Source organism: Lotus japonicus, chromosome 5 (genome assembly GCF_012489685.1).
Source record: "Lotus japonicus ecotype B-129 chromosome 5, LjGifu_v1.2".
Taxonomy (NCBI): Eukaryota; Viridiplantae; Streptophyta; class Magnoliopsida; order Fabales; family Fabaceae; genus Lotus; species Lotus japonicus.
In genome coordinates this window covers 18019840-18031562 of record NC_080045.1, presented here as the reverse complement: position 1 = coordinate 18031562, position 11723 = coordinate 18019840, and the positions used below count along the sequence as shown (strand labels likewise).

General features: G+C 38.2%; 1 protein-coding gene across 1 annotated transcript; it reads left to right on the top strand.

Moving 5' to 3' along the window:
• The first annotated feature begins 418 nt into the window (after nucleotides 1-418).
• LOC130721582 (casparian strip membrane protein 4-like) lies at nucleotides 419-1653 on the top strand. Its single transcript, XM_057572384.1, has 3 exons — nucleotides 419-738; nucleotides 939-1062; nucleotides 1183-1653. The coding sequence occupies exons 1-3, from the start codon at nucleotides 497-499 to the stop codon at nucleotides 1396-1398; spliced, it is 582 nt and encodes a 193-aa protein (XP_057428367.1). The 5' UTR covers nucleotides 419-496; the 3' UTR covers nucleotides 1399-1653.
• The last annotated feature ends 10070 nt before the right edge of the window (nucleotides 1654-11723 follow it).

The following is an 11723-nucleotide window of genomic DNA, read 5'->3' as shown; positions in this document are numbered from 1 at the left end:
AAAATGACGTTTAGTAACGGTCAAAAGTTGCTTTTAATTGTAAAAATGACTGTCGCTAAACGTCATTTTTCCTCCAAGAAACTAAAATCAAATTCTCTTACAAACTCATGAACTAATTTGACCATTAACACTTTCATGTATGAGTAAAAAACTAACTATTTTTGGATTTTAATTTGCACGATAATGGAACAAAAGATAAATAAATGGTCCAATTTGATGGAACCCATAAATAAATGAATAGCTAAGAAAATAATAAAAGATTTCTGTCGTACGTTTACTTGCTTTGCTATCAAAAGGTCAGTGGAAGTGGAAATGGTTTCATAACAACTCCGCTTGCCTTAAACATCTGAACGTTGACCATATTCTCTCTATAAAAGCTTCTACCAATTAAACATCTCCATCATCACCAGGTCTTATATTTTCATACATATATGCAGTTTCAAATATATTTTCAATACAATAGAAAGCTTCTTCTCTCAAGTTTCTAAAGCTAAAAATGTCGACCACCATTGATGTTCCAGAATCAAGTAAAGCTGCTAAAGCTGTTTCAGTTGCAACCCCAATAAGGCCAGGAGGATGGAAGAAAGGGATAGCCATAGTGGACTTTGTTCTAAGGTTAGGTGCAATAGCTGCAGCTCTAGGTGCTGCTACCACAATGGCAACAGCCGATCAGACCCTCCCCTTCTTCACTCAGTTCTTTCAGTTCGAAGCTAGTTATGATAGCTTTACTACCTTCCAGTACGTATAACACTGAAGGCTCTATCTTTCTTTATTTAATTATACGAAAATGATTGATTCGTGTACCATTATTTTGTGGTAGACACTCATATACCTACAATTTAATTATAGATGTTTGGTGTCTGTCACAAAATGATGGTACACAAACAAGCACGGTTATTTACAAGAAAAGTGAATGCTTAGTTATCAAATGAATGCAGGTTTTTCGTGATTACAATGGCATTGGTGGGTGGCTACCTAGTCCTTTCCCTGCCTTTGTCTATAGTAACCATCATCCGTCCTTATGCTGTTGGACCAAGGCTTTTCCTCATCATCCTAGACACTGTAATTATATATCATCCATTCATCCCTAACCATTCAGCTCTTTCTAGGTGTACATTAATTTATCGCATTGACATATTGAAATTAAAATTTTCTTGTACGTTTTTGTTTATAAATTTGTAGGTGTTTCTGACTTTGGCAACTGCTAGTGCTGCTTCTGCTGCTGCGGTGGTTTACGTGGCTCACAACGGCAATCAAGACTCCAACTGGCTTGCCATCTGCAATCAGTTTGGAGATTTCTGTGCGCAAACCAGTGGAGCTGTCGTGTCATCACTCGTTGCGGTGGTTGTCCTCGTCTTGTTGATTGTTATGTCTGCTTTGGCTCTTGGAAAACATTAATTAGGATCTTTTGATCGATTCAATCATATGCAGGGGCTTAAGTTGCCTGTATTTTATGTTGTTATGTTTGGTTTTGTTTGTTGGGGTGTTCCACAAGTTTTCTCAGGTGCATTAATTTTCTTTTTTTATCTTGTTGGGTTACCGGTGGGCAAAGTGTCCCAACGTTGATTTCCTTTTATGAATTACTGAAATGTAAATTAAATTGGTTGCTCGCACTAATTTTGAAATCACTAAAGACATTTAAGATTTCCTCTCTATTTATTTTCTTATTATTATAGCCATCCATTACTCCTCTCTTTTTCTTTATTCTCTCTCACTTCGGCTTTGATAGACCTAGGCCGGTCAAATCACTACAAGAATGTTGAGAAAGGAAGAAGCTTCACGGTGGCCTGAGTGTCAAGTGGGCTCTGGCGGGTGTAGACGGTGTAGGTGAGAGGAGAGGAGACTGGTTTGCAGCGGTCCGAGGTTAGCGTACTCAGGAAGGGTTCCTGCAATGACACTCCAATGCCAAAGTAAAAGGCTGAGGTTTGAGAAAGCTAATTTGGATAAGGTTGAAAAATGAGTGGATTTACTTGTGTATCTTCCCTTCTACTTGCTTTATGTGTGGTTGTTTATGGTTACCATTGGAGTAATGTGTGCCTAACGTAGCTCTTAATGCTAGTCGTTGGATCTTTCTTGCGTGATAAGAATCAGAGGGTTCTGATGGCGGTGTACACGCTCTTGATGGGATATGAGGACATGACATAAACGCTCTCGGTTGTGAAGTCCGCGACGAGAGCGAGTTGTGACGAGGGTCTCATTGTTCTTAGAGGGATGGGAAGGTAGTGGTCAAAGGTGGGTGTGATCGTCGTTGGAGCGATTGGTTCCTCCTCCGGAACAGTAGCTCTCTCGCTCTAGCATTCATCCATGGATGCCTAGAGGTACAAAGTTACGGCAACGTTGTTGGGTGTGAATGGGATAGATATGAGGATTTAGTAATTGAAGTGGGGGCGACCAAATTTTGTTGTACGGAGTCTGCAATGAGGGTCCAGTTAGTCATAGAGGGACATGAAGGTAGTGATTGGAGGTGGGTGTGATCGTCACTGGAGTGACCAGATCCTCCTCCGGAACAAGTATCCCCTAAGCTTTGATAGTCATGCATGGATGCCGAGAGGTACACATGGCCTTTTCATCATGGTCTGGTCTGATACTAGGGGAATACCAGGGTTGGATACTAGCTAGGAAGCATTTGCTTGAAGAATTTCAGTGGTTCTGGACTTTTGAAAAGACGCGGGCAGGTGGAAAAAATCATGTGTACGTGTTAAATACTCTCATTGCTTCAGGGCATGTGGTTCCGGGTGATTGGCTGTGACATTTTGTGAGCCACAATGATGGTCATGCTTTGGTGGTGAAGAGTCTTATCTACAAATATGCCTCGCCACCTCCACCATTTTCATGAAGTCAGTTTCTGGCTCTTATGTTTTTGTTTCTTAGAGGTTTGTTGTTGTTTGGTTATTCCCCAGCGGTGTTACTAAGAACTTAAGAATTTTTATTTCCCTTAAACGAAAACGCACATCATTGGCCTCTCAAAATACTTGTCTAAGTCTTTAAGAAAGAGATTGCCTGACTTTTCGAAGTTAATTTTTTAAGTCCCTACTTTTTAGGTTATATCTACACTGGTTCAGTTAAAAAATGAACCACGGTAGTGTGGTTTAATCTTCACCATTTGATTTAATATTTAAATATTAAATGATTCAGATTTAATATTAAAAAAATTACAATAACCAAAATACCTTCCTCAACTCCCTGCTTTCCTGTTTCTCCCACATTCAAATTGTTGTGCCTTTGATCATGGTTGTCTACATTTTAGCTAAGACAATTTTGTCAGTGACATGATGTGGGACCAGATATTGTAACATCGTGCATGTGACATATGTCCCTGAGAACCTGTTGTGTGTTCGGATGATTTATTCTAGAAGCTTTGGATTGATTTCTTGATTAACAAATTAGGGTTATTGACGAAGTTTGTGTGCGTCGATCAACGAATATATCAAGTGTGATCAAATCGGTTTCAGAGGATTTGATTTGAAGTGTGTGGAAGTTTCTATCTTTTGTTCAAATCTTATGAGATAAGATTTGTTGCAGATTTTAAAAGATTGACTTCCTGTTTGTTTTGTTGACTCTATTTTCGTGCAAGCCCATTGAAGATCAAAGGCTACTGAAGAATTGTAATTTAAGAAGACCTAACCCTAGTTGCTCAAGTGTGGATTCTGCGTTGTGTTGCTTGAGCAAGAGCGTGTTTTAGGGTTTGTTTCTCTGTGAGTCCACTGTTATTTGTACACCACTCTACAGCCATCATTGATCATCATAAGGCATAGAGTTGATTTGTTTTAGTTGCGTTGTAATCTCTTCATCTTTATATTGTTTTGTATATTAAATCATTGTGGCAGTGATTGTGAGAGAAAGTGAGAGGGGTCTCATACTTAGGGGAATTTCTAAGTAATAAACCACTGGTAGGAATAGGTAAGAATGACATTGAACAGGGGTTGTTCATCTAAGACCTTGTGTACTTGATTATCTATAATAGTGGATTATCTTTCTCGGGTTGATACCCTTCAGATGTAGGTGATGTTGCACCGAACTGGGGTACCAATTCTCTGTGTCCTTCTTTATTGTTTTTCTAGTTTAATACTGTGTTGAACTTGTGATTTATCTGATGTACATTGTGGACGATGTCCTAGACATTTGATATAACATATGTCTTGCGCGTGAACTAGAATTTCACAAACCACCACCGGAGAACAACCATAGCCACCTTAACATCAAACTCACCACATTACAAGTGCAATATTGTAAGTGTGGGGTTTAATTATGCGAATAAATTTTACCAGCAAGTGAATATGGAAAAAGAAACAAATGAATAGCAGAAGCTTGAGATTGATCAGTACATTCACAATAATTATTTGTTCCTGTTTAAAAACAGAAGCATTTACATGGCCTACAACTATATGCAAAGTTTTAACCTTTCCCATAAATATCCATTAATACTAATATATCTCTTTAATTAGAATCAAAAATTTGATGTTTTTTCTGGGTACATGAATCATTTTCTGGGTTTTGACATTTTTTCTCATGCCTTACTTTAACATAATAAAGTAAAAACCAGTAGTTGCACTAAAAGATATCGCCGGTGAGAGAAGCTCCAAGACCAGCAGAGGTAAAGTAGAAAGATTGTCTTTTTATGAGTTGATCGTTCTGTATCGATGGAAAAATTGGATCTTGATGGTTCTCCAACACCACTGTATCTCTATCTTTTTTTTCTCGCATGGTTAGCGCTCAAACGATCTTTCACCGCTCGTCCCCATTGCAGCGTTCATCCTAGAAGATCTGCAAAGGGGAAGCCCGTCTTCATATTAGATCTGTGCAAGATCTCCATGCCACAATAAGTGAAATGGCTAAGTGGGATATGGGACACGGAAGAGGGGTACATCAAAGAAGGAGAAGGTGAGAGGTTCATGGAGATCTTGATTAGGTTATATATGTGGTTTCAAAGCTTCCATTCACCAAAGTCTCTCAAACCTGGTGTGGATCTGGAGACTTAAGGGCCAATCTTCCTCAATCCCAAATTGTTCCACTTCCACCTCGCGCAAACACATCCCTTGGGTCATCCTCATCTTCATCTTTCTGCATTTTTTCCCCTTCTGCAACAAAGGGTCACCATGGAATGTCCACAAACGTTACTGGTTTCTAAGCAATTGTTTGTTTCTAAAAGATTTAAGTCATGATTGAAGGAGAAAGAAGAACTAGTTGGAGGAGAAATGAACGATTGGTGATGATAGATGGGGAAAGAAGGAAAATTTTTGAATATAAATGACATTTTTATCTTATCACTAAAAAAAGCAACTAAACCACCGTGGTTCTGTTTCGAACAAATCCACGGTAGAAGCAACCTATTTTTTATCCTTTCATAAGTGAAATGTTTTTAAATATGGATTTTCAGGATAGGAACTAGTGCTTTCATACTTTAAAAGAAGGACAAAAGATACTGCTCAGAGAAGAAAATTAATTGTACAAAAATACTTCACATACAGTTAGTTAATATTAGATGATCTTCATGTTCATCATGCAAAATAGAATTTGGAAAATGGTGTCTAGACACCAAGTAGAAGTTTACAAACTGAAATTAATTAAGCTAAGTTATTAAAAATTGGTTAGCAATGTTTATTTTCTTGTTGTCATTGAGAATGTCTTTGATTGACTATTCACTATTTAGGTTTTAAAATTAGAGTACTTGTACTAAATTCATCCTTTATTATATCTTCATTGGAACATGCTTTTCATTTTATAATTTGCTATTTTTTGTATTTAACTCTTAACTTTTATAGCAGATCTACTTTAATTTGAGTTTAAAGGCTCTAGGGTGATCGGTATTAACTTCTCTCAAACCAATTTTTGAATTTCTTCTTAGGCTTAAATATGATTTTGGTCTCTGGAATATATTTTGTTTCTGATTTTAGTCATTTCAAAATTATTTTCCGTTTTTCATCCCTCGAATAAAAGTTGTTTTGTTTTTCGTCTTTGACGTTAACTTTTTCATACAAAACAAATGGAAGTCGATGTTAGCATTAGACGTGGTATGTTTTTTGTCCTTGAAATATAACTCATTTTCGATTTTGTCCTTGTAATTTTTTTAGATATTCTTGATTTCAAATCTGTTGAAAATCTCCACTTCTCAGTCCATTCATCCCACCAACAATTTCCTTTCCAGCCAAATCAAAAACATCTTATACTCTCTCGGTCAGAGACGTCGCCGTCGCTTCTCCTCCACTCATGTGCGTCCCAATTCGCCTCTAAGTTACTTTAAGAAAGCTTCTTCGACGGAAGGTGATAATGACAGGTTGTTGCACACTAAAATAATGAATTTGAGGGGTTTAAATTTGAATAATCTAGGTTTGAAAGGTTTGATGTGATAGTGGAAAAGAGAACACAAGAAAGGGGGGCTTGAATTGTGTTTCACTAAAAGGTTGATTTTTCAACAATTATAAGTTCATAAAGCGTTTTTAGCAACTGTTTTATGCAACAGATATAAAAATAGTTAAGAAGATATATGTAAGACCCTACTTTGATGAATAAAATTATTTATTTTAGAATAAATGATAAAACATGTCTTGTGAATTGTGAATTTTCCTTGATGTATTGGAGTGTATAGTATTATTAATATTGAAGTGATAATACTCGGGGGTTATGAAATAATTATGTGTAAGGTCAAGGACTCCAAGATAAGTGATTTTGGGTTGCTTGAGGGCCAGGAATGAGGGCCATACTCGAGTATGTGAAGAGGAGAGGAAAGAAGATTTGTTTTTGACTAGGAATGCATGAATCAAGGGGAAATTTGGGAGTTATGTCTCTTAGTTATGGTTGATCAGTTTTGGTCAAGAGAATAATGGAGAATGATGAGCCATTAATGCCTTGTCTCTTTTCAAATTGGTGAAAATTTTGTGAAGGCTTAGGAGGGGTGTGTATAGCCGCGAGTTTGAGGGTAAAATGGGGAGAGTTTTCTGATTTTTGAGAGACCAAAAGGGCTGAGTTAGAAACACAATCCCACACTCTCATTTTCCACACACATTCAGAAAAAAAAAAAAAAAAAAGAGCAAGAGAGTGAGAGAGGGCGGCGGCTAGAGGAGAGAAAGAAGAAGAAGAAGGAGTGAAAGCAAGAGAGGTCAAGAGAGAAAGGAGAAGATCAAGTCAAGGCTGAAGGTGCAGCAAGGAGAGGGCTTCTCCATTCATCTATTCCATCACCATTCTTTCATCTTTCAAACCCAACAACTAAGGTGAGGGGTGGATCTAGTGGGTAGAGTCTAGGATTCTTTATGTTGGAGGTTTTCTAGACTAGCATGTCCTTGATCTGAATCTGTTTAGTTTGATGATGTATGAGGGTTGAGGGTAGAGAACATGCTTAGGGTGTGTTATATGTGCAGCCACAAATATGATCAAAGATTGATGCCATGCTTACATGCCATAGATGCCAAAACTTGACTATGTTGCCATGTTTTTGCCTAGAACGAATTCTGTGTTGTTTTGTATGTTTAGAGCTGATTATGATGATGAATAGCATGATCTCTTGCTGCTGTACAACGGCCTAGATGATGGCCAAAATGGTTTTCAAAAAAAAGAGAGCAACCTAGGGCAATGGTGCTCTCGGCTAGGCCAAAACCTTGGGTTTTGGTGAAATTTTCTTGAGCTTTTTGATATATTGATTGTTGCTGATTGCTACTGGAATTTTTACCATATTAGTGATGCTTGTATGATGACAAGATCAGTATGTTGATGCTTGGTAAATGACCATCTATCTTATGCATGAAAACCACGAATTTATGCTAAATTTGACTAGGATTTCATATGATTGTAACATGAAAATTGTGACATGATCAATTCTGGATTTTTGGAGAGTATATGCTTATTTTTGTTGGCTGGACATTGACTTGTGAAGTTGAGATGGAAGGAAGGAATAGTTTTGAAAACCCTTGAGCCCCTTAGGGTTCAGCCGAGCCAATTTTGTGGTTGTTGGCAAGTTTTCTTTCTTCCGTTCCATGCACAAGTTTATGTGTTGGCTAGGTTTATGAAGTTGTCATAACTGAAGTATTGCTATACATGAGAACATGACTAAGTGCTTAGTATAACTTATATATGTTTAACTTGGTTATTGCCAAAAGGTCGCTCATCTAGCTGTAATTCCTTTTGGTGCTGTGGTTATTATTGTGATTAAGTTGTATAAGTCTTGTGAAGATGTTAAAACTCTAGGTTGACTATTAGAGCCCTAATAAAGAGAATTGAGACTTAATCGCTTGCAAGTAAAATGTGATGTAATTGGAACATAGGTCTAGTGAGGACTATGGACCATGAGAACGATGGTACCGTTAGAGACAAACGGTTACTTGCACGCGAGGGTGTTTTGTGGGTTGTACGGTGTGTCCCCACGTGATTTGGTTGACTGCGGTCACCTTGTGATCTTGTGGGCGTACGGCGTGTTCCCCACATGATCGAGGGTTGTACGGTGTGTCCCATTCGAGAATTGTTCATCTGCGGATGATCGTGATATTGGCCACTGGTGTTGAGGTGGTTGTGTGAATGGTGAGGTCGTTAGCCTAACTGAAACTTAGGTGACGGACCGTGACTTAACTTAAGAATTTTTTCTTATTGAATCTTGTTATTTATGAGAATTACATGGATATGTGAATGTTTATATGAGAACATGAGATCTAACCCTGTTATTTGTTTATGTGTTATTCTGGGGGGGGACCCAGATGGTGAAGGTCAAGAGTGCAGTGACCTCGTGGACGATAGATTTACATGATCAGCACAAGGACAACGCCTGGCAGGCCGACTCTGCCAAGGTACGTCGCCTCTATGTCGGCAGCGCTACGATCACGGGACGTGACCGGCACGGGAACGTCGTCGAGACACAGATCATGGAGTGGGGCAAGGTCAAGATGCCCTTCGCACCATGTCGCTTCTTGCATCCAGGAGATGAGGGTTCTTGCTCGAACTCTCCACAGTGGGTTGCAGGAGGGGAGGTTTCTTCACGGGCGTTCGGGGCACCTGATGGGTGGGCACGCATTGGCGACTTTCCAGCTCCGCCTCTAGAGTCCCTTCCAGTTTCTGCTAAGCCTATGGAGGACTTTGCTCCACGGTACGTTGCAGTAGCTGATGCACCTGGGGATGTCGAGACGGAGGGACATGGAGATGCACCAGAGGTCAGGGCTCCTATGAAGAAGCGCCAGAGACAGTGCGGTTGGCTCGACGAGTGACTGATGTTACCATGCTGGGGGTTGAGTGTTTCGTGGTGCTGAACTATCTTTTATCAGTTTTGTTTTCCGGTTTTTGATGTAGTGTTGACGTAGGGCTTTAGCCCAAGGGTTCATTTATGTACTTGAATTATGGTTTCTTTTATTTACGAGTTATTTTATTCAGGAATGCATTCCTTATTTATTCCGCAAATTTATTTCGTAAAGTTTCAAGAGTTTCGCAATAATTGAACTGTTGCCATTAAAACAAGATTAATAATTGAACGACGAAAATTCTTTACGAAAATGGTGATGTTTGGTTTACTGTGTGACACTCGAGAAATTGGGGCGTTACAATATAACAAGCACACAAGTACACAACGATATATCCTGGTTCATCCACAAACGATGGGGCTACGTCCAGTCCTTGTCACCACCAAGATTTTCACTAACAAGTATCAATGACTTCTCCTACAACAAGTATTCGACGGGACTTCTCCCAACAAGTATTCTACAAGTCTTCTCCTAAGTAGTATCAAGGACTTCCAAGTATTAGACAAGACATCTCCCACAACAAGTATTCTACAGGGCTTCTCCTATGATCTTTTTCAATATCTTTTGGCTCTACAGGGTACTTTCTCACAAGAGGGATTGTAGACATTTCTGAGCTTGATGAACTACAAAGTTTTTACAAAGGATTTGACTCTTGAGAATACTTTGTGTTCTAATTCTAAGGAGCGTTTGGATGAAAGATTTGACTTTTAAGTGTGACTCGTTGCAGTAGACGATATGATATGACTCTTAAGCTTGTCTTGAGATTTCTGACTTTGATCGAAGAAAGATATTTATATTTTTCATATTGTTTTTGATTCCTTCTGAAATCTTCAAGTTCTCATTTTATACTCTGTGATCTTTGTGAGAGTAAAAATAGTTGTTGGCGCTTGTCCTTCACGGAGATTGTAGCTGTTTAATCAAATGGGGCTTTAGAGTACCTTTATCAGGTGCATTACATCCATGACACTGTTTGATGAAGACATTTTGCCCAAAAGAGTAGTATGTCAGTTGGTAGGTAGCTTTGAGTCTTGGCTTCTATCCGTTGAGAGAAGAAATGACAGCTTGATGTTGAGAACGTTATACTTGAGCTTTGTGAGATTACGTGCTCGTCTTACATTGAGACTTCTTCTTCAAGATTGTGTGAGATCTATTTGAATTTTACAGCTAGCACACAATGTTCAGATGATCTCCTCTTCATAGACGATCTTGATTTGTTTCTTTGTCTAGATCGTTCGCGTTTGGTTGACACTTCCTGTTATAAACGATTGAGATAAGTGTTCCTGAAAAATGAAAATTTCAGTATACTACTTATGCTCTTAAAATTGTTATCGTACAAAAACATTGGAAAAGATATGATCAAACATTTGAACTTAACATGATGGAGGGTCAAACCCTCAATCTCATGTACTAAATCAGAAACAGGGTATATTGTAGGGACTAAAAACATATGACATCTAATGCTAACATGGTCTTCCATTTTTTTTTATGGAAAAGTTAACGTCAATGATGAAAAACAAAATGTCCGACATTCGAGGGATGAAAAACAGACCAATAATGTTAAAAAGACTAAAATAAGAAAAATGATATATTCCAAGGACAAAAACATATTTAAGCTTCATCTTATTATGTGAAACCACTATAGTTGTCTTTCTCAATTTTTGTCTGACAAACACCAGGATTTCATTTGTTCCATTTGTTAGTTATCAAGCTATGAAAGACCGTTATTGAGAATACATGGAGGTAATGTGTTGGCATTTAAAAATATTCAAGCATTCAAAAAGACACCTTAGTCGCTATATGAGAACTAGTTGTTAGGGGAGCATTTGAAATCTTAGAGTTAGCTGTTCATGCACCATGACGAAACGACGAGGCTAGAGGAATCAGGTATGCTGAAAAGATTTAAGGGAAGGTACAAAGGCTTGAACACGAAGCTAGAAATATCTGACAAACTTCTAGAATACTATGACATGCAAAAATCACTGACAGGTTCAACCCCATGAATATATGGGAGGTAGTTTCAACTAATGAACCAGCCGATATAAGGAAGATCGGGTAAAAGCAACCTTCCAGGCTGACTTGGAGAAATAAAATACCAACACCTCATGATCTATCAGTTCTTGTAAGGAATGGGAATGTGGGTTAGTGGCATGTGATTATCAACTGCTGTGAGTTACCCAAATTTGATCTCTATAAATAGAGGAAGAATCGTTTGTACAAACACAACTCAACAATCAGCTAAAACTACAAATTTTCGGCATTTCCTATTATCATTTACTTTCAACACTTTATCTTTCAAGACTTCACTTTGTTTATAGCCTTTTAATCCTTTATCTTCATGCACTTTATTTATCCAGCTTTCAGCCGAATATTTTCAGTTGTTTTAGTCTTTTATTCATCCATTTTATCCATTCCTTAGTTCAATAGCCTAATATCATTCATAACTTCCTGATAGATATCACTTAGATTTTTGGAGTGTATTAGAAACCTGCACTGAGAAACATAGTCTCT

What these genes read in the sequence shown, in the direction of transcription:
- LOC130721582 (XM_057572384.1), top strand. Translation starts at nt 497, where the DNA reads ATGTCGACCACCATTGATGTTCCAGAATCAAGTAAAGCTGCTAAAGCT. An exon ending in GATAGCTTTACTACCTTCCA is followed by an intron (nt 739 to 938) that starts GTACGTATAACA and finishes AAATGAATGCAG; the next exon opens with GTTTTTCGTGATTACAATGG. An exon ending in TCCTCATCATCCTAGACACT is followed by an intron (nt 1,063 to 1,182) that starts GTAATTATATAT and finishes ATAAATTTGTAG; the next exon opens with GTGTTTCTGACTTTGGCAAC.